The 23810-nt window shown below is 36.5% G+C and overlaps 1 protein-coding gene across 1 annotated transcript in view; it reads left to right on the forward strand.

Annotated features, from left to right (window-relative positions):
- The window catches only part of SKAP2 (src kinase associated phosphoprotein 2), a 172470-nt gene that overhangs the window by 95114 nt on the left and 53546 nt on the right, over positions 1-23810 (forward strand). The window contains exons 5-9 of the mRNA XM_037041260.1: positions 3583-3660; positions 4708-4791; positions 17083-17207; positions 18078-18141; positions 18500-18637. Coding sequence (XP_036897155.1) covers positions 3583-3660; positions 4708-4791; positions 17083-17207; positions 18078-18141; positions 18500-18637 — 489 coding nt within the window. The remainder of the gene's footprint in view (positions 1-3582; positions 3661-4707; positions 4792-17082; positions 17208-18077; positions 18142-18499; positions 18638-23810) is intronic.

Consider the following 23810-nt stretch of genomic DNA (forward strand, 5'->3'; position numbering starts at 1 on the left):
AAGCTCTGTGAAAGGACTATGCTAAAGTAACATAATTAGTAATTTGTACTGATTATAGTGATTTTTTTCTTATAGGTTATTGTTTCATATGTCCATTGAAAGTAATAATTTTCTCTTTGCCACTAAAAATACGGTTAAAAAGATTGGAAATTCCAAATTTTCCATGTGGAGGGGAGACTTAGTATAATATAAAAAATATTTAATTTATGTATTTATTTTCTTTATAGATATTCTGGACCAAGATTTTAGCTAGAAAGTAAACCTTTATATATTTATTATTTTTTTAGTAAACCCTTAAAATGACAAAACAATTCTATCTAGATCTAACAGAAGTTATCAGTTGCTGTACAAAAAAATGTGAACAGTTTCCACATTTAATATCTTTGAAAATTGACTCCATCTTGGATCTTGGCCATTTGTTCATGAAAGTACAAGAAAAAATATTAGTATGGATATATTTCATGGAATCCCAGAATTAGGAGGGCCTTAGAGATTTTATAACCTAATTTTTTCATGTTTTAGATGAAGAAACTGATATCCAGAGAGGCTTAGTGGCCTGTTGAAAGTCACAAATTTGTAGAACTGGGATTTTATTACAGACCTCTTTAACCTGTACCATGCATCTTGAATTCAGTATTAATGTAAAACTAAGATTCTGGGTACTTGTTATATCATGAGACCATTTCATTTAATATTTACACTCATTATGTTTAGGTTTCTCTCCCTCACTAGGCCATAGTTTTTTCTTTTATTGTTTTGTAGCTATACAAGGGTATGAGTGCATTTTTGCACTTAAAACTTTTTAGAATAGTAGGAAAAAAAGTGTTAGCAACTCTGTCTTTGTATCTATTACAGAGTCTCTAGAAACAGGGAAAATGACATCTAAGTTTGTGTGTGTAAATGTCAAGTAAAGTGTAATTAAATTGCACTTGTGGAATAATGAACTCTGAGTAAGTAATAGCTCTGGGAACTGAAGTTCATTTATAAATTGTTTTCTAAAAGTACCCAATGTACCTTTCTGCCAGAAATGTTTACAAGCTACTGGACATCATCTGGAAATGTATAGGAAATGAAACAGAAAACATTTTTCTACCTTTATACAAAATTATAATGCATGAAATATTGAAAGTAGTGGAATTCTTCTCCATGGTTCAGATTCTACACTTTATTCCTTTAGCTTGCTGGTAGACTATATATCCATTATCTACGCAGTTCATTTTTAAGGCAAAAGTTTCGAGACATTCTAGAACCCTTGAATTATCTTATAAGAACAGTGGCCCTGTTTTAAAATACCAACCTAACTATAAGAAATTTTGGATTCCACTACTGCCTTTCCCCTTCCTGAGGTGCTAGGAATACAGTAGGCACTTGATAGTGCTTATTTCAATACACTGCAACCTTCTTACAATTGTGTTTGTTTCACATCCCCAAACTACAAGTTGGAAGAAGACCCATTCCTTGCCTACTCCAGTAGGGTGCTATTTTCAGTGTTTAGTATGTTGAACTGCTTTAAAAAAGTAGGATGATTATATAAGCAATGCACATTCATGTTATAAGAAGGAAACTAGTCTTTTGTCAGTATACATTTATTTCCTTAGGGTACTGAAATTTTGTGGCCACTTAAGCGAGCCCATGTAGTATTCGTCTGCAGTAGAAACAGACAAATACTAAGGCTGCTGTATAATGTAGGTTAATTCCTTTTCTTCCCTTCAACTACTAATAGTTGGAGTAATAGTTGGAAATGGAGTAATTTCTCCATCAACTACTTTCACCTAACTAAAAGGAGAAAATAACTGTAACGCTGCCCTGGACAGTATGACTCAGTTGGTTGGAGCATCGTCCCATAGACCAGGTGGGGTCATAGGTTCAATTCCTGGTTGGGCCATATGTCTGACGTGTGGGTTGGATCCCCAGTTGGGGCATGTGCGAGAGGCACTCAGTCAGTGTTCCTCATGTGGATGTTTGAAACAAACAATAATAAAATAAACAATAATATTATTGTTTGTTTGAAACAAACAATAATAATAATAAAATAATAATAATAAAATAAAATAATAAAATAATAATAATAAAATAATCAGTAACTACAATGCTTAACTTGTTCAGTAACCTAATCTTTTTTCCCCTTATTAAATTTCTCTAAGCAACATTAGTCTTAAGTATACATTGGCATCTATTCATTCAAATGAATAGTTACAGTTACACTAACACATAATAATATTTAACTATAACAGTTAATAAAAGCTAACGTTTTTTGAATGCCTGCTGTGTGCCAAAGGGTTAAGGTTTAGAGCTAAACTTATTTTGGGGACAAGGGTGTGATTTTGGTAGTGAAACAGAGCTGAGCATGTCATTGAGAATTTGTTGGAGTGTTGGGTGATTGGCTATGTTGCATAGTTTCCCTTGGTGAGATAATGTAATTGTGGTGTTTGGCAAATGTTTGGCAGCTCTTTTCTGTTGCTTACCAGTAGGTTTATATTAGCCTTCCTGTATTATTATATCTGCATTTTCATAGCCTTAATTCTTTGAATCAGCATGAATCTTCTTAAATGGTGGCATGCTATTGATTATTGTAGGCATAGTGATATGGGGTCTAAACAATGTGAGAATTCATGTTTTTTTAAAGAGCAGTTACACTCTTTATATCATGTTACAAATCTTCAATTTCTGCCATCAAGGAGTATTGTATTTATATGTTTCTGGTGCTATACAAATTAATGGTTCCTTTAAGAACTTAAAATTTGGGAGGTTTGGGGGGAGATAAAGAGGGTAAAGGGGGTCAAGTATATGATGGAAAGAGATTAGACTTGGGTGTTGAGCACACAATAGAATATGCAATATATAGATGATGTGTTATACAGTTATACAGCTAAAATTTATGTAATGTTATTCACCAGTGTTACCCCAATAAATTTAATTTAAAAAGTCTAAAGTATCTAAAGGGATTATTATCAATAAACCTTTACATTTAAAAAAAATTACATGTATATTAAACAAACCCTAGGTATTGGACAAATAGCAAAAAGACAAATAAATTTCTCTGTGAGTACAATGAGAGAGAATATTGGCTATAGACTGAGAAAATTTTAGAATTTGTTTTGGGTGAAAAGTCATTTTATGTTTTACTTGATAAGAAGAAGGACATGCAAGTAAGGGTCAATATGTTCCAAAGTTCTTGAAGAGTTAATCCAACATAAATATAAAGAAGCTTACATGGTTTGTTTGAAATCTCCCACTTCTGTTTCAGAGATTGATTTCATTTATTTGTAGTGGTTTCCTAGTTCTTCCCTTACTCTGTAGATTGAAAAGTATTGCCTTTACAAGTCAATCATAATCTTACTATATTTGGGGAAGCATAATATATTAAAATACAGGAGTACAGAACTTTTTTTTCTCTTGAGGTTTATAGGAGGAGGAAAGGGACTAGTCTTCCCTTTGGAATGGATCTGAAACAAAGCTAATAATAAACTTGGATTTAATTAATTTGGGTGATGAAAAGTACACAGCATCGAATGAGAGCTGGTACTTGGTTTCTCTAACATGGGTCACTCACTAGTGTTTTCTCTTTTCTACCTCCCGCAGGAAACCAGTTTCCGCCAATTGCAGCACAAGATCTGCCTTTTGTTTTAAAGGCTGGCTACCTGGAAAAACGCAGAAAAGGTAAACTGTAAGATTTAATGGAGTTGTACAAAAAGAGTTGTAACCTTGGATAGAACATGCTTGCAGTGTGCATTGTGGGACCAGTACTCTCTTGGGGTGATTGAAGAATTGTATGACTCTAAATAAATCTAGATGACATTATCCAAACCCCCCAAAAAAGTAATTTTTGGCTCCAAATAGTTTTTAGAATGAAACATTTGGTAAGGGTTCTAGTGATCAACCTCAGTTATTTGTAAATGATTCAGGAGCTATTTCCTGCATGTCAGAGGAAGGTTGGCAGGCCAGGACTGTGATCTCAGCGGCGGGACTTCATGCCATTATCTGACCCCACTGCACACAGGTCACCCTGTGCCTGACCTGACACACACCGTGTGTGCTATGGTCCAGCTCGAGCCTGGCGTACTTTCTGCCATTTTCTGTTATTCACTCAGTATTCCTGTCCAGTGGCTTTGATAATAGGGAGTTGACCATGTGGTCCCATTCTTTCAACACCAATATATAATGGAAATGAAATATGGAGGTGGTGTTATGATATGGGAAATGAAGGGCAGAAAGTCTCTTCATTACCATTCTGCGTATCTCCCAGGGAGTCCCTTTAGGCCTTTCTATTTATATTCCATTTGCTTTTCTTAGCTTTCTTAGCTGAAGCTGAAAGCTGAAAGAGATAACAGAAACAATCTAAGTCAACTCCTCCCCCCCCCCCACCCGCCTTTTCATAACAGATGAGAAAATAAGACCCAGATGAATCACTTATCTCCAGGTCCTGGAGTCAAATGCTTTTTTGACCGTCCCTGTCAGGCAAGTTAGTGGTGCTGCTGATCCCATAAATGTAGCAGCTCCGTCTCTGCTTCACTTTATTCTTTTTAGCTTTGTTTTTTGTCTCTTGGAAAAGAAGATACAAATTCATTAGTCCTAGAATTCTAAAGCTAAAAAGGAACCTTAGAAATCGTATTAACTAACCTTATCCTTTACAATGAAGAAATGGTGTTGTGTTTACACATGTGATGTTATGTTAGCTAAACTGTACCCTTTCCCCCTTCATTGCAGATCACAGCTTTCTGGGATTTGAATGGCAAAAACGGTGGTGTGCTCTCAGCAAAGGAGTATTCTACTATTACGGAAGTGACAAAGGTGGTACTGGGGTTCGGTTTTCTCAACTTTCGTTGCATGAGGGTTTGGGAGCCATTTTTCACCCTCCTTTTTGGTACAAAGTAAACTGCAGACAGGTGGAGAAAGAATAACTGAGAACTTCAAAAATATAGCCTAAGACTGATGTATAATTCTATTTCATTATTTGACAAATTCTTCAAATCCAGAATGCCCTAAAAGTTAATATAATTATGTTTTGTTGAATTAGGAAAGAAGATAAGATAACTTTCACCTATGTGGCCTTTCAGCTTAGGAAATATTTATCATCCAGGCTATAGCTATAGAATCTCTGTGGAGAAGTTAAGACCATTAGGGTTGTGAAAGTTTGGCTGTCTGGGCACTTCCGTTATATTATCTTGCCTAACTACAGTTCTGTGTGGTAAGGTACTATTATTAGCCCCACTTATTTTACTGCTTGGAAAACTGGAAACAGAGAGGTTATGTAAGTTGCTCACGGTCACAGAGCTGGTAAATGGCAGATCTGGGCTTTAAACCTAAGCATAATGGTTAGAGTTCATACTGTTAATCGTCATTGTCACTGTATTAACCTAGAAACAATGAGATACATTTTATAATTAATTCCATTTGCTAACTAATACATCTCTTAGTCATAGTTCATATAATTTTCAGTTCATTATTTGAACAAATAAAGTCATTGTAAAATATTGAAATTTAAAGGATGTAAGCTTTTTTACTTTTGATTTTTTTCTAGGAAAAGATCAGAAGTTAAATATTGTAGAGTAAGTGATGTATAGAAATAGCTAACATTCATGTCCATAAAGGACACTTAAGGAGAAAAAAGACGTACAAGTTTAATATCACAGAATCTAAGCTCTCCTGTGGAATTCTTATCAGTATTGTTACTTATCAGCGTTGTTTGGACATTTATGTTTTATTCGACATTATTTGCAGATTCTGGGGGCTTTTCTTATAAACTTGGATAGACATGTTGAGTGTATTTCAGGTAGATTTGAAAAGCATGCATGATGCTCGGAGCTGACCTGGCGTTTTGGCTAGGTGGTAGTTTGTCTTCTGTCATCAGTTACAATATGTTCAGATGTAATAATGGCATCAGCGAAGTGTAAACTATAAATAACTTTCACCAGGTAACCTTCTTTCTTCTGCTAAGGGTAAGTAGGTGATTTGGTCTGAGAATTTAGAGTCCAAGTTCAGTTATAGTTTTCATAGGTCATTAATATGTGTTGCTATTATAGAAACAGAATTTTGTACTGCTTTGTGAACTGAGATCAAGATCTGACTTTTCTGTGAAGAAATATCCTCAATTTTATAAGACCAGAGGAAGGAGGTTTTAAAACCTTGTGACTTTTATTCAGTTAGGCTTCTCATTTCTAATTTCTTTAAGAATCAATGAATGCTAATGTCTGTTTCCTCTACTCCTGGTCCTAACTGGCTTACCAACTGTTAGGTCAAAGATTGGCAAGAGTTTTCCAAAAACCTTATCAGTGTTTATATTTATTTCAAAGTAATATTCAATAAATAAATTCTAGGAGCTTTGGGGGGATGTTAATTAGTTACATTCCCATTTCTAGTCTTACTTGATGAGACCTTTGGTTACAACATTCATTGCAGTTTGTGTTTTGTCTACTTAGCGATCCGTTTAGCCCACCCTGCCACCATCAGCTTTTTAAAAATGAGCATTCTAGCATTTGTTCTTTATGGGACATCTAAAGGTCTGGTTTATATTTCTTTAAACTCTCATGTTACTATAAAGCCTCCTCTTTCCATGGAGATTTCATATCTGCGTTTAGTGGTTCTTTTCTCTGTGGTCACTTCCTTGGAATTCTCGGCCAGTTCCTTCTGGGGGTGTGGGATACATTTCTATTTCTAAAATGTATCTTTAGATATTTTTAATTGCTTGCTTGTCATGATCTTCATTTCTTTCCTTTGTATCTCTTTCTTTCCAGGAAAATTTATGTCTCATGAAATTTTTATTTTCTTTTGTGAAATTGGATAACTAATTTGTCCAGTCTTATTTACCTTATGTGTGAACCATTTACCTAAACTTTTGAAAGCTATTTAGATATATGAGAACTATAATCCTCCAACTAAGTGGGATTTAGATAAATGGATTATAGAGGCACAGAAGGAGTTGATACCACTTACTAGGTTAAACTGTACTTTGTTACTGTTTGACAGATACATAGTTCATATTTTCTAACATTCTGTGTGTGCCAAAAACCATTTCAACCCATCAAGACAGTAATGGCTTAGAAAGAGTAGTTCCAGCCTCTGGGGTAAATAAGGCACTTACCTTTGCACCCATAAATATTACCTGTATTTATTATTCATGGCCATTTGGGGTCCTTCAGTAATAAATATAGAGAGAGAGTACATATTTTATCACTTCATAAAATTACATTCATCCTTTCATCTCCTTCCTCTTCCTTTGATTGTTTGAATCTCATTCATCAAATTTGTTTGGTTCTAGATGCTGAGACTGCCTTCCAGGTAGTCATTCATTCACTCATTCATTCATTCATTCATTCATTTTTATGTGCTAAACATCTATTAGATACTAGGCACTGGGAATCTGAAGATAATCCTGCCTTAGAGGTACTCACAGTTTAAGTAAGAAGAAGAGAGGAAGTTGTAGGATTGCAGGTGGGGGCTGCGTGGATAAACCTATCATTTCAACCAGCCATAGTAAGTGATTTAAATAAAATATCTTTGGATCACAAAGGAGGGTGGCTAACTGCCCAGGGGAGTTCAGGAATACTTCCTAGTGGAGAGGACATTGGGCCTTAAATAATGAGGAGGAGTTTGTCAGGTGATGAGAGGTAAAATGGGTGTTCCAGGCAGGGACAGCAGAGATTCTGACTTGCAAAAAGCCTTGCATGAGATCAAAGCTGACTCAAGACTGAGCATAATAAAGTGAGGGGGAGGAGGCCCATGAGGCTAAAGGAGTGGGCTAGGATCTGATTAAGAACAGGGCTTAATGACCACATTTAGTTTTTAGGCAGTGATTGTAATGGCATCCTGGAGGGTGGATTGGAATGGATAGAGACTGGGTCCACAGATCATTCAGGGGGATACTGAACTAGTGTAGCCAGGAAAAGCTGTCGCAGGGCTACCACTGCCAGGCCGATTGCAGGTCAGGGCAGACCTCTCCAGCCGCACAGCACGCTCTTCCCACAGCTCAGTTATCATCAGCCCTTCCAACACGCCTGCCAGTGATGGCTCCCTTGGGAGCCTGTTCCAAACTCACGTTTCATTCTGCTTTTCCCTTTTTCTTTTTAACCTCCATATGATCTTGAATCAGCATTATGGACCTTTCTTATCTCTTCCCACTTCTGAAAGGGGAGAGGTTACTCTGTAGTGTTCTCTTTTCTTCCTGCTCCGGAGGTTTTGCTGTCCCTACCGCCATTCTCCAATTAGAGGAAATCTGAACACCATCCAGCATGTGGCAGCTATAGGCAGGCTTGGTCCTACCACATCATCCTAAATGTATACTAGAAGTCATTGATTACATCGGGGGTTGTAATTTTTTCAGTGTTGTATCTTTTTAATATATAATAAAAGTAATAAGAAAATGGGCTTATTACAAGTAATTTAAATGAAACTTTTAGGTTAGCAAGGAAATAAAATCTTTTATTTAAATTGACCTCTTCTCTCTCACTTCCTCCTCAACCTCACCATTGACAGGAAAAATAGGATGTATCTGTTCAGTCTGGATGAAAATGAAAAAGTATCTTTTGATGATAAAATAGCATCATAGTTCTCTTTGACTACTTTAAAAATATTGTTAAAGAACAGAGTATTTGTACAGTTGGAAGTTGGGTTGTTTTATAGCGGCAACTTCAGTAATAGCATAAATGCTCTCTTTTTTTCCTGATTCATTTGATAGAGGCGTATCCCTGGGTCAGGGCATCAGCATTTTATAATTGTATCGTGACTATGTGTAAGATGTATCAATGAACTCATATTTCAAAGTTTATATTATAGTTTTGTTTGTGTATAGAAAGATAATACCTTTGTTATTTTTTAAGAAAGAGGGATACTTAGATCTACTTTTTATCAAGTGATTGCCATTTTATAGGTTTTGGGGCCTTCAATATACAGATATTAACTTTATAGTTTATCACAGTAAATGCTAAATAAAAGGCCTTTATTTTCTGCCTTTATTGAGATTTTGTAACAGTATGGAGAAGTTAAAATGTACATCTGCTATTTAGTAGGATCCCATCAACATGTAGATACAAACTAAGGCTTATTAAGAAGGGTCTGATAATGACAAGTTGTGTTGGTTTGCAATAAATGACGGCACAATTTGATTTAAAATACAGCTACATCCATATATAGGTTGAAGATATGTAGAGATTGAAGGTAGATGTATTTTAAATCAAACTGTGCACTGTTATAACTATTATATAGATATAGATATATGGATGTTGCTTTATCTATCTGTGTATATATAAATAGATAAAGCAACATCTATACCAATAGACCTTCTTTGAAAACCTGTATGTCAGGTATTATTAATACAAAGTGGCATAATATATTCACTCGCAGGAGTGGGCACAGAGGACCCATAAAACATTATGATATGTAGAAGCTGGCTCATAGGGGCAGTAGGTGAGTGACGGCTGTGAGCCAGGAAGGGGTGGGGGCAAGCTGTTCCATGTCACGAGTTTGGCCTTTCCTGTCTAAGGGACAGTTAATGTGTGTAAGCATTGGAGGTAAGTAGATGGCAGGAGAATCTGACTGCATGTTGAGAAGATCACGTTGACAGCTGTCAAAGAGGGTGAGACGGAGGGCAAAGGTGTGTTCCGAAGCTGACAGTAACTGAGTTCAGAGAGGTCATTTACCACCTTAAGCCTTGGAAGAGCTGCAGGGAATCTGAGATGCTTGAACCGCTCTCATGTGGCACGAGTAGCAGGCGTGTCCTTTATTTTCCAGTCACCATAGGAGACTCTAAGAGGGTGATATCTGTAGGGTAGGAAGGTACTCTGTACAATGTTCATCTTAACATAGCTATAAGTTATGACTGTCTGATGGACCATATCATAATTATTATCTGTATTTCAGTTGCAGAGAAAAACAATGGATATAGTAAAAAAAAAAGTAGAAACAGAGCTTTAAATTCTCATTCTACAAAAATGCCCGTAATTTATTTGTTCTCCATTCACAGCTACCTTATGCTACCTTGTTTTTCTTTTTAATTTTCAGATGTTTATTTTAAATTACAATAAAAAACATTTTATCTGTTAGTTTTATTTTTTTACTTTATTTTTATTGTTGACACTATTACAACTGTCCCCTTTGACCCCCCTTTGTATACCTCCACCCAGTCCCTGTGCCCCCTGCCCTCTGGCCATCACCACACTGTTCTCTCTGTCTGTGGGTCATGCATGTGTGGTCTTTGTCTGATCCCTCCACCTTCTTTTCTCCAGTCCCCTTCTTCCCCTCTGTCAGCTGTCAATCTGTTCCATGTGTCCTCGCCTCTGTTTCTATTTTGTTCATAGTTTACCTTGTTCATTAAATTCCACATATAAGTGAGGTCATATGGTACTTTTCTTTCTCTGACTGGCTTGTTATCACTTAGTACTAATCTCCAGGTTCATCCACGCTGTCTCAGAAGGTAGGATTCCTTCTTTTTTATAGCTGTGTAGTATTCCATTGTGTAAATGTACTACAGCTTTTCTATCCACTCATCTACTGATCTACCTTGTTTTTTAATCCTAATTATATCTATTGTTGAAAATGTGTGGCTGTATATAAAAACCACTTGATATTTATTTTAAATTTTAAAAAAGTTTTGAAAATGCCTAAAATTTCCTCTGTCAGATCGCAGGAGCAAAAATTTTAATTCTAACTAAAATATTTCCCTGTAGATTCATACATATTGCTTGTGTTTATTTATTATTCAGGGCCATTTCTGGGGTTCTTAAATAAAAATATATGTAGTATATAGTATTTTTCACTTAAATAGTCATAATTTGATATTTCCTCACAGTATAACCCAAAAGAGCAGAAGTATATTTCTAAATTAGCATTAGCAGCTGCATTTCGTTAAGCTAAAAAAACAAAAGTAAATGTTCATATATCTTTAACTGAAAGCCCAGAAGAACTTGTTGACCAGTTCGATAAAGTTCATTAAAAGGGTTTAGTATTAAAGTGAATATTTTCCTCTTGCCTGCTAATTAAATCACCACTAATACTTATAAAATAATATTAGGTTATTCAGTAAGAAGGTCTTTAAATATAAGAAGCAGACATTGAAAATTTCTGAATACATTGCATATCTTTCTGTTTGCTAGCCATTTGTACCAAGTTAGCATTTTCAGTGTAAACGACAAAAGCCAACTTTGTTTAACGACATAGACAGGGAGATTTATTGGCAGAATATCAGCTCTCACACAGAACTGATGGGAAGGCTGACCAGCCAGGCTCAGAAAGCAGTCAAGGACTCAGCCCTGTACATGGCCCCAGGCAGACATAGCTGGTCCTGTGATGTTGCCCTTGTGCACCGACACCAATTGGTGAATTGTAGTGCCCCAAGAATGGGTTCTGAGCTCTCCTCTGATTCTTTTGTTACTCAGTTCAGTTTCAGTTCCTAAGTGGAGTATCTGCTTGGGTGATTGGATCAGGGAAAATCTACTCCCTCTAGCACCTGTGGTGGGAAGTTGGCTATGCCCCCCAACAGTCCCAGAACTAAAGTAGGAAAGATATTTGAATTCTGGGGATCTTCAGATCACTAATGCCCACTACTTATAGGGATGCTTCATGATTTGGAATTATTTATTTGCTATATTTGTGCTGTATTTTTAAATGGTGGAAAAGTAGTAGACGTTCTAAGCATATTTTCTGAGAGCCCATAAGGAAGAGAAAAAGTAGTCCTGACTGGGGTGGCTCAGTGGCTTGGCCATTGTCTTGCAAACCGAAGGTCACAAGTTTGATTCCTGGTCAGGGCACCTGCCTGGATTGTGGTCCAGGTCCCCAGTTGGGGGCATGCAAGAGGCAACCAATCAGTGTTTCTCCCACACATCTGTATTTCTCTTCCTCTTTTTCTCCCTCCCTTCCCCTTTCTCTAAAAAGAAATAAATAAAATCTTTCTAAAAAAAGAAGAGAAAAAGTAAGCGTATTAGGAAGAAAAATAGGACTGATTGGCTTTTGGTAAGCAGTAGCGGGGTGCAGGGAGAGAACATGAGGACAACTGATGAAGGAAAGGGAGAAATAGACAATGTTTAGTTTTCTGTTCTGGGGGCTCAGTTAATGGAGGTGCCTTTTACTGAGGAGGACAGAAAAGAAGGCTCAGTGTTGGGAACACTAATTAAGTGTTGGGGAAGCAGGGGTCAGATGACCTCCACTGTGGGCATGTTGTATTCATTGTAGCCGTAGGGCATTCAAGGGATAAAACACGTGTCATGAGCAGATGAAGATTTGGGTGTACAGTTCTGAAGCTGAACTAAAATGGGAGTTATGAGTTGTAAGCATATTGATAGGAATTTAATCTTTGGAATCAGGTGCAGTTGCCCAGCAAAAACTGTAAAGTGGGAAAGGACCAGGATTTAGAGCATAACCCCGCGTGGCAGTGTAAGAGGTAGGCGAGTGTGGAGGAGCCCATGAAGCCGCTGAGAAAGTTGGACTCAAGTTGCAGGAGGAAATGAAAGATAATGTTTATCTTCTCTACTGAGACTTCATAATTATGTATTCTAGGACAGTTGTTCTACAGACATTAAATGTGTATTAAAATCACCTGGGGTGCTTGCTAAAAATTTGGTTTCCTGAACCTACCTCCAGAATTCCTGTATAGCAAGTGCAGAGTGGTTGCCATATCTGTATTTTTAACAGGCATCCAAGATGATTCTAACATAGGTGATTCTTAAAATGTACCTTGAGAAACACCTTTCTAGGAGTCAGTGTGAAATGGTTGAGTAAGCAAGGCTTTGGAACCAGACTTACGTTAGGGCCCTGGCTTTTACAGCCTACTGATGGTATGGCCATGAGCAGGTTGGCTGTTTGCAGGCGTGTTTTCCCGTCAGTTCTAGGAATATAATAAATACTTTATCTCTCTTAGAATTATTACAGGGTATATATGAGATACACTACATTAAATTCCTGGCATATAGAAGAAGGAGCTCAGTAATTGTCAGTTGTCTCTTTCGCACTTGAAAAACCCAGAGCACAGCTGTAAACCTAAAAGCCAGTGAAAAAAAGAGAAGGAAACAGCTATCATTAACCTTATGCATTTTGTTTCATAGGAGATCAGACCCACCTGCTTTTTACCTTGAGCCTACTGAATTAGAATTGTGTAAAATTAAGTTACTGATTTAATGGATTTCATTATCTAGGTTTCTCCTGGCAGTCTTCAGTTCTATAGACATTAAGTACGAACAGGATGATATGGGCAAGGTTAAAGTGTGAAACAGAAGCTGAGAGAAATTTACTAGAAGGATGGACACCTTAAAAAATCTTGAGGGCATCAATGTGTTACAACAATGTAAAAACCAATACTCTAATTAATACTACTAGATAATGAAGAAAATGTTAAATTACATTTAAAAGAATTGTTTGAGAAGTTGGAAAAGTATATATTTCAGAAAGATTTCCATTATAATTACTGACATTTTAGAGTTTGGCACTTAAAAGAATAAGCTCTGCTATTTGGGAAGTTCACTTAAATAAAATATTTTATTAGTCTTTTACAGTTCTGGGTAGATGAACTTATATGACCTTATTCCCCATGTGGTTGACATGTTCCTATTTTTAATAATCTTTTTCAGGCCAACAGGTGGCCTTGAAACTATGCCTGAAGGCACTGCAGAACTAACTTATGTGTAAATTATTATGGATTGCCATAGAATGTTAGAGTTTCTTCCTTTTCTCTGTCTATAAGAGATGCTGATATGAAGGGAGAAGAGCAGAGTCTTATCATAGCCGTATTTTTCCATTTCATGTCTTGAGCGTCCTACCTTCTAACTACTTTAGCTGCATGTCCCATGCAGCTACTTTATGGTTGTGGATTTGCGAAAGCTGTTGAGAAAGAATTATGACTGTCCCTTCATTTTGTTCAGCCTTTCTGGTACCACACTCCCACCCCCACTTGGACATTTATATGGTTATTTATCATTTAATTCTCAACAACAAGCTAAATAGGTCTAAGTATTAGCTTTTTTAAATTATTTTTACTTTGTTAAACAACACCTTTTGTTTTGTAGACTTAGGTCTTTCTTTGGCAGAAAGAGATTTTCTGCTGTTTTATGTTTGATTATTGGCATTTTCTGTCAGTCTTCCATATACACCCTATTCCCTTTTGCCTCTTTTCCTCCTTACTCTCTCCCCCCCACACCTACCAAGGGAGTTTTTAAAAGTATATCAGATCTGATTCTTCAACAGTTTTCAAAATTTTCAACTTTTTATTATTTTAGTATATCACTTGTTTTGCTGCTCCATTTTCTATTTCCTTATACAGTATTTTTCCATTATTTGAGCAGCTCCATTTCAATTTCTACCAGTCTCAGTCATTTCTTTTTTATTTTAGATTACATTTTTCACCTTTCATCTCTTTCAGAATCAATTTTTTTCATTTTTAAAGCATACAAAGCAAATTGCCTAATATTTATTTCTGTGTCTTGTCGTTTGCTCCAGCTTTCAAAACCTTGAGCACTCTGTTATATTTTTGCATTACATGTTTACAGCACCTCTGTTTTTGTTTTGCTTTGTTTTGTTCTTTGCTTTTCCTCTTATCCTTGGACAAGGATCCTTGTCTTTGTAATCTGGGATGCTTCTGCATTGGATTAGTGGTTTCTCTCGGGTCCATCTGACTAGAGGCTACTTCCATCCTCCTATTAGACACTAACGGAAGACCTGCTAGCTCGTCCCATAGCCTGTACCTGGGCATTTTTGTCTAAAGTGGATCTGTTAGTCTAAGGAGGGATCACCTAGGTTGGCTGCCTGGATGGTTGTCTTATTCCTAGTTAATCTAGCACGGGAAGATACCCTGTTCCTCACAGCTCTTCCAAACTCAGTCTTTGTAGTGCTGATTTTACATCTCCAGATACAAACGCCCAATCCTAATGCATTTCCATCCCCACTCATGTTACATTGCTGAGGGAGAAAGCATGGGCTTAGATCAGGTGACCACGCGGGCGGAGCCCTTGTGAAACAGGAGAGCCACTTTTCTCCATCTGGTCCTTGAAAGCCCTGTTCTTTTCCTCGTGCGTTTAAAGAAATCTCTCAAAATTGTCCAAGATAGCTTTGATATTTTGCTTTGGACTATTTCTATATCTCATGGTGAAAATTAAAGCCTTTTGCAATCTAGTGGATCATTGCCTAATGTTTTGGGAGCCCTCTCTGTAGTAGGTGTGTGTTCCAATGAGAAGGTAGGAAAGGTCTGGTAAGTTGTTACTAGCTTTTGTCTCACTGAACCTACAATGCTCCCTCACTTGTTTTAAGTGCTCAATATAAATTTATTGAATGAGGGATTGAATGATTTAGTCATCTTTGAGAATTTTAGAAGAACCAACTGTGCATAACTATTTATTGTTCAGAACCAACTGTGCTGAGCCATCTTTTTTATTATTATACTTGTTCACCAATGTTATTGTACTAGTTAGCTATTTTGCAAAATATGTCCTGGGAGTACCAGTTCCATATAATGTTCCCTAAAGAAGGGTTCCATGGCCCTGACCACCATGGCTCAGTTGGTTGAGTACTGTCCTGCGAAGCAAAAGGTTGCCAGTTTGATTCCTGTTCAGGGCACATGCCTGGGTTGTGGGTTCTGTCCCCAGTTTGGGTGCATACACAGGACAACCAAGTGATGTTTCTCTTTCACATCGATGTTTTTCTCTCTTCCTTCCCCTCTCTCTAAAAATAAATAAATCTTTTAAAAAAAGAAAAAGGGTTCCACAGACAAGTAATTTTGAGAAATGCTGCATACTAAGTCTTTCTTATAGAAAGTCAATTAATATGTAAATATATTAAGGCCTCAAGAAGACCTGCACTAAGAAAACCTGTTAAATTTAGAATTTCCCAAACTGATTTGATCATGGAAGCCTGTTCATATCTCACTTTGGGAAATGCCACACTAATTTTTATAATTTTTCTATACCTCATAGAGTTCATTATAGATTGTTTCCACAAAGCAAACTTCAACTTTTTGAATTTGAATTATTTATTTAATCATCCAAAGAGATGTAAATTATGGCTAAATATGATTAGAATGTCCAGATTTGTCAGGAATTGTTAACTCAGATTTTTTTCATTTGATGCTTTAAACAAGATGTGATCCTGATGATCTTTTTAAAATACATATTATTTCAGGCATTGAATTAGTATATTTAAGAAAAGGTGATAAATATTACTTGGTGCATTGAGCTGAGGGAGCCCATTACCTCATGATATGGAAGAGAGGTGTCCATATGATTTTAATATTGTGTATCAATCTATGACATAAAACTATAGTTGTACAACTTTTCTGTCAAAATGGCATAACTGTGTGAATAGAAAAGCAAATTATATTTTCCTTTTTGGAGTATCGAATCCTTTGTTGTATTCCTGCTTTATATTTCTTTACTGTCTGACTAAAGCTCAACTCACCTTTTTCTTTGGACACTTCACATGTGCTTTACTAGTTTAATTGTTCACTGACTTGTCAAGAAACCTTTTTTTGGTTTGGTTTTGGTGATTAATGCTTTTGTACTTGCTTTACCACTCCTCTCCATCCAAATACTTAGTTTTTCCCTCACATCTTTTAGTAACTAATTTTATTTTGTTATGCCTTGCTTCTTGAGTTTAGACTTCAATGCATACCAATTTAGGATTCTTTAAAAGACAAGTTGCATTTTAGAGGCTTTTGGGTGGGGGTGGGCCTGGGAAGGTGGTGATGAGAAGAGAGAGCGGTAAATACAGCCCCGCGGTTTTTCAAATAGGTTTTCCCACAGACTCACTGAGTCTGAAAGAATCGCAGATTTGTAGTGGGTTTGTCTAGCGAGTTTTTAGTTCCAGTTCTTGAATTTTTTTTCTACATGAAAGTGTCTTATTTTCATTCCTCCTCCTGAAAAAGACCACTATCTGCCAACCTCTTCTTCTGGTTCCCTCATATGTCCTTTTAAAAACCGAACCATCCCAAATGCTTCTATACTTTTAGAATTAAAAGTGATATTTAGAAACATTATTTAATTGTATTATAAAAACAATATGGCCAAAAACTACTCTTTCAAGAATTGACAGAGAAAATATAAATAAAAGGTAATTGACTGGGCATTTGTACAATAATAAATGAAATTCTGACTTTCATTCTATCTCCAACAGACAAACAACAGAAAGGTGAATTTGCGATAGACGGCTACAATGTCAGGATGAACAGCTCTCTCAGGAAGGATGCAAAGAAGGATTGCTGTTTTGAAATCTCTGCTCCTGATAAACGTGTCTATCAGGTTCGAGTTTTTATGTTGTTTTTAAATTAAGTTGATAAAATGTTCTGATTTCATTTATAAAGACATTAACATTTTGTTAAAACAACTCTCCCTGATGTGTTAATAATAAAAAATACTGGTTTTTATACACCGAACATTTATATAAGAGGTAATACATTTTTAAAAATTCAGATTAGTTCAAGTGATACCTTCTTGAAAGAGAACAAGCGAGTATGTAATTTATCAGTTACTTCACATGTTTCATTTTATGTCTGTTTTAATAGAACTGTGTGATTTCTTAAAAGAATTACATAGTGGAAAGAGTAAAATTATCAAAAGAAAAATATCAGAGTGTTAATGAGTATTGTAGTGCTTAGGTTTGTGGGAGAAAATGAAGGTAGAAGGCACGTATCAGCTCTGCAATTTAGGAGCTATCAGAGAGCATCAATATGGAATGTATGTTTAATAAGTTTTAAATATCTGAGATTGCAGTTGAAAGCCAGTTAATTAAGTTGTCAGATAGTGTGTTGGAATCTGACAAGAACATTTTTAAGAAAACTGTACCCAGCAGTCTAAAGAAATTCATGGGTGTCTTCTAATTGTCAAGGGCAAATTTTGTTCATCAGTCCTGTGTCTGACATTGATGAAGAGAAGCAGCTTCTTTTCCTGCACAGCTGCCAGCTGCTGATCAGAGTTTCATATCCATCATCCTCTGCTTCAATTACGTAAATTTGTCAAAATTAACTGTACATTATATGAAGCATCCTTGCAAGAAAAGTAGTACTAGACATGAGAAGAATTACTAATGGTCTTAAAGAAATGATAAGAATGCGACATACCTTTCATTTCTACTGTGGTGATTTTTCTTGTTATTGTTTGTCTTTTTATTAGTTCACAGCGGCTTCTCCCAAAGATGCCGAAGAATGGGTCCAACAGCTGAAATTTGTATTACAAGGTAAGAACAATCAGTTGAACAAGTTATTGCATTCTTTAAATGATGAATAACTGAATGGTTTGGATTTTCATATATCAAAAGCTTATTGAATTTCTGTGAGAATGACCAGGGAAGGGAGTATGAGTGGTATCAGTGGTATCAGTATAGACCACTGCACTCAGATGTATAAAAGTATTCTATGAGTTCCAATGGGCAACTTTGCAATTCACATTTTTATGCAACAATAATTTTTAAAAATGTTTTAGGTTAAGGATACAGCATATAATAATACTGTGACTTGGTAGGGCTGCCTGAATTTAGAAAATAGGGTTTTGCAAATCTCTTTTGTGTCTTTTATGTCCTGAAATGTGTTTTGTAGATATGGGATCTGATATTATTCCGGAGGAGGAGGATGAAAGAGAAGAGCTATATGATGATGTTGATCATCCTCTACCAACCAGCAGCTCACCAGCCAGCACTCAACCAATTGATGATGAAATTTATGAAGAACTTCCAGGTATTTATTATCTGGTAATTCATTAAAGGGTTTGGGGACTTTCTAATTTTTAATGTCATCAAATTGACAACTCAAGTAGTAAAAGGTGAGCCCCGGCTGGTGTAGCTCAGTAGATCGAGTGCAGGCCTGTGAACCAAAGGGGGTTGAATGGTAGGATTCCCAGTCCAGGCACGTGCCTGGGTTATGGGCCAGGTCCCCCGTTCTGGGCACATCAGGGGCAACTACACATTGATGTTTCCCTCTCTCTTGTTCCCCTTCCTTCCCCTCTCTCTAAAAATAAATAAATGCAGTATTTTTTTTAAAGTAGTAAATCATGAGCTATTAAGAACAAGGACAAAGAAAATCTTCAAAATTCTATTTTACGAAGAAGGTTCTGCCTGAGGTATTTCGCATGGATGCGCACTTATGAAAAGTGAGTGGAATGTTAAAATGAAGCAGATACAGTCCTAATCTCACGGGACTTTTGGCTCATTAGCATTGTTTATGCTACATAATTTTTTAATTAAAAAATTGACTTGCCTTATAGTTTTTTCCACAAACTCACACATCATTTTTTATTTATCCATCTTGGAACTTCCATGAACCAGAAGTTCTGTGCACACCCCATATGTCAACAACTTCTGCCTCATACATTCCTCCTTCCTGTATGTATGGCATTGTCTTGGAGGAATATTGTTGAACTATAAACAAAAGCCTTTTACGACTTGCATTTTTCTTATTTGAAATTGTATTGATATGAGTGTTTTTTATCCCACATTTTGAAGCATGGTTTAGTGTTACATTACTATCTGTTATGTAACATAAAATTAATTGTTTATTAGCTTATTTCACTTGTAGTTTCAAGGGCCCACCTAAAATAGAAAGATAGGCATCAGAACTTAGGATACTTAGAATATGAAAACATTAGAGGAATTGCTGCATTACTCTAGATTAAAACGGGCCCTTTTCTGGCTTTTAAAAAATCAGTAGTAAGAGAATAAAAAGGATTATAAGCAGTGTAAGTGGGATGTAACTAACATCTAGAGGGGCTATTTTTCTCTGAATAGAACAATTTAATGACATAGTATAAACCTTAAAACCTAAAAATGATTTTAAGAATATGTAAAGTGTTATAAATTAATGTACAAATGTCATTTTCAATGAAGTCAGTCTAACATAATAACTATGGGGGTAACTTTCCTCGCAAGTCCCCCCAGCCGCCATGGATGAAAGTAATCATGACTGAGACATGATGTGATCTGCTTGGGGAGGAGCAGTGGCCATTTTCCCAGAGGAAAAAGGCCATGACCAGTGGCCAGTTTTTTCTCAGGGGAAAAAGGCGTTGAGCTCCCTCCTCCAGGGGCTTTTATTGGGTTGTAATACACAGGAATAGAAGGCGGCAAGGATCAAACAGTAGATAACATTTGAAAGAAATCTGAGGGCTTAGTAGGAGTTAGTCTGTCAGGAACAAAGTTTTAGGGTTTCCTGCTCGAACCCTTAATGTATAAATGAAAGCACTCTTAGTAGAGCAGATTTCACAGGTTTATCAGCAAGTCTTTGTGATGCCAGATTTTTCCCCAGGACACGCTCTTGCAAGGCAAGGAGCTGTACCGCTCCCCCTCCCCCAACAGGTATTTAGGCTTAAAGGGATTAGAGCCAGGAAGCATTTCTCCCAGAGAACATGGGGACTCGGGCTTTGTCAAAGCGGGGGGCAAGAGTCCATTGCTCTTTGTTGCAGCCCCCCAAGTCCTTCCATGAAGGCCTCCCAAGTGATCGAATCTGGTTTAGGTTGCCCCCCGCTGTGAGGGGTCCTACCCATCATTGACTTCTGACCAAGCTTTGGGGGCAGGGAGAGGAAACTGAGGCAGCGTTTGCTACCAGAGACAAGCTTTGTCTACTGCAGCTGGTGTTCCAAAGGTCGCCCCTCACCCTTAGCCACAGGGGTCGAGATGCAATTCCTAGAACCAGGCAGAGCTGTCTACAACAAATAACTAAATCATGGACTTTAGAATCAAAAAGTTTAAATTCTGGCTGTACCATCTAGCTCAGTGACTTGAATTTTTTTTAAGATTTTATTTATTTATTTTTCGGAAGAGGAGAAGGGAAAGAGAAAGAGAGGGAGAGAACATCAATGTGTGTTTGCTTCTCACACTCCCACTACTGGGGATCTGGCCTACAACCCAGGCATGTGCCCTGACTGGGAATGCAATCTATAGCAGTTTGGTTCACAAGCCCGGCACTCAATCCACTGAGCCACACCGGCCAGGAAGCTCAGTGACTTTAAAAGTCAAGTTCTTCATCTGTAAAATGGGAATAGTATCATGGTGGGGAAAGGCATGAGCTAATGCATCTAAAGCTCTTAATCCCATGCTCAAATCATAGCAAGTCCACAATAAGTTATACATCACTGTTGCTTTCATTATTGTATCTGGTAAATTCTTACAAGTGCTTATGTGAGATATAATAACTTTCTAAATAATTAAGAATTAATTATTTTAATGGCATTATACATTCAAGGTAGTATAAAAACTATTCAAAATGTGTGTCTACATATTGTCTTTTACTACTCTGGAAGATGATTAGTATAAAGACATAATTCATGGGTAATAGTGATTTGTACATATTTGTTATCTTAATGAGCTATATGTATATGTTTATACCTCCTTCTTTTCTGATTTATCCCAAGGAAATGGCATCTGCTATAGTATCAGCTATCCTCAAGTAAGGAAGAATATTCTCTTGCTTTTAGCCACACCATATTATGAATACAATTATGTTAGTTTTAAAATGTTCTTAAGAGCTTATGAGAATATACACCGATGTAAAATGGGAAAGGATAATGCCTTTAAACATACTAGTGTCATACACAGTTCATTTCTTTAAAACCCTGCAATGAATGTGTTGTTGAATTAACTGTTAAGTTCTTCAACTTAAGTGTTTCTTCAACTTGATCATTCTCTCTTCACCCTCCCAAATAAAATATCAGTGATGAATAAAGATCAAATATTCATAGTCATTTTTATAACAAAGACCCAAAGAAAAATCTCCTGTAAATAGCTTGAAATCTTAAAAATATGAAACATCTTTTATTTTCCCTCACTACAGATGTTCTTCTTCATCCTTTTTTTGGCCCGGGGCCATATGATTGTTGGAAGTAACTGGTTACTCTTTAAGTAGTCTTATTTTTTGCTGTGATACTGGAAGAAATCTAAGCTGCTCTGGGATTCCTTGGTCCCTGCCTGGGATCCCAGTTGCTATACAAAGTGATTGAGCTTGATGGACCCCGCAACTGTGCCCCTGGGAAGGGAACTGGCGTAGGCAGCTGTGGAATGTCTCGTACTTCTCTCTCCCCCAGTGGAACCAAGGCACGCTTCAACATCTGCACGGTTCAAGTTTGTCGAGTTTGAGCCAGTTGCTACAGAGGGGATTTTTCTTAATGAAAGCCCTAAAGTTGTCTTTTAGAGTTAAGCATTTATTTGATTAAATATCTAAAACTAGAAAGGTAACTTTTTTCCTTAAAAATTAAAATGATCCCTCTCCCAGGGTGAGAATTAAGCTAGTTGCTTTCACTTCAGTGAAATAGGAATATAATTTTGAGAGGAAGTGAAAACAGTGGAAAAGCAGTGAACACACTCACAAACTGTTGGTGTTTTTCCAGTTCTGTACAGAGAACTGCATTTCTCAGAAATCTGACTGGTTAAATTCCCAGAATTAGTAAATATGATGATTTCAACACAATTTTCTGTCAATTACATGTTATTGAAAACTAATCCCCTTAATTGAAAGATGAAGTATATAAATCTGTTTGAAGAAAAATATAAGCATTCTATATGTTACTTTAAATCATAGAGCTCTTTTTCTGAGAACGTTAGCTCTTCTAATAAATGTATTTTTAATGTGAAAGAAACCCACAGTGTTTAACTCTCAAGAGTAAGAAAAAGAAGACATTGTTTAAAAAATCATACTGTGAACTATCCCTTGAAAAACATTTATAATTCTATGGGAGAGTAAGTAGTTTCATTGTAATTGTTTTTCAGTTAGAATATTCTAACTTTATTACAGCAACTTCTCTTTAATTTCTTGTTCATTAATTTTTAACTAACTTCATAAAAGAGTAAGAATAAATTTGTAAAATGACTGTGCATTTAGGGGATTTATACATATGTATGGAAAAGTCAAGAGAGTGCTGTTTCCGGAGGGTACTAAAAGTATTTGGCTTTTCTTCAGACACCCTATTGCTTTGACACCTTTTATGCCTTAGGACCTATCAGCACAGGCCAAGTCAGGTTTGCTCACGTTGGGATATCCCTGTAGCATGTTTGTGTTTGCAGGGCTAATGTATTGATCAAAGTGCGTTAAACTGTTTCATAACACAGTGATGAGTTCATTGGCTTGGCATAAATTTCCGAAGTTATTGCTCATCTTTCCATTAGAAATACAGAGGAACATTTTAACTTGACTTTGAATCTTGAAAAGAGAAAATAGCGCTTGTGAAAGTGCTGCAGGAATCAACCCCTCTTGCTTATCTCTTCTCGTTACCAAGTCACCTGCTTTTTAAATTTTCTTTAATGTCAGAAAATTATGCAAAAGCAACAACAACAAAAAGATTTTTCTAGATCTAGACTGAATAGAATCAGCCCAGTACCAAGAACGGTAACCACCCATTAGCCTCTTAGATTTGTAACCTGCAGAGGAATTGCATTCAAAATTCTTCTGGCAAGTGGACTAGAGGAGAGAGGGCAACATAAAACAGGAAGACAAATTTTCAATTCCATTAACCTGTTTTTTAAAAGTGTTAATTCATTCCTTTTTTAAAAAAATTAATGATTGAGTGAACTATTCTGAGCTAGCCAAGGATGTTTCTGTCCTTTGGTCATTCCATTTCATTTTAAATTTATTCAGTCTAACCATCTGTATTGAAAATGGAATATGAAACAAAATGCAGCTATAATTCTTTTTTTAAGTGGAGCTGTTATTTATACATACAAAAGAACAGTGTTGGAGTATTTAAATTTGGAGTACTTTCCAGCAAGTCGACGCAAATGCTAACTTCATCGATACGTGGTAGCATATCCCCAAAATATATTTTGGCTTTATTTTCTTGCTGAATGATTATTACTCATATTACTAAGTTAATATCAAGATTATAGGGATCCTGGAGTCTCTGGTATTAGCATCATTATAAGTGATGGTA

This window comes from Sturnira hondurensis, unplaced genomic scaffold (genome assembly GCF_014824575.4).
Source record: "Sturnira hondurensis isolate 20B ecotype Veracruz unplaced genomic scaffold, ASM1482457v3 Scaffold0002840, whole genome shotgun sequence".
In the NCBI taxonomy this organism is placed as follows: Eukaryota; Metazoa; Chordata; class Mammalia; order Chiroptera; family Phyllostomidae; genus Sturnira; species Sturnira hondurensis.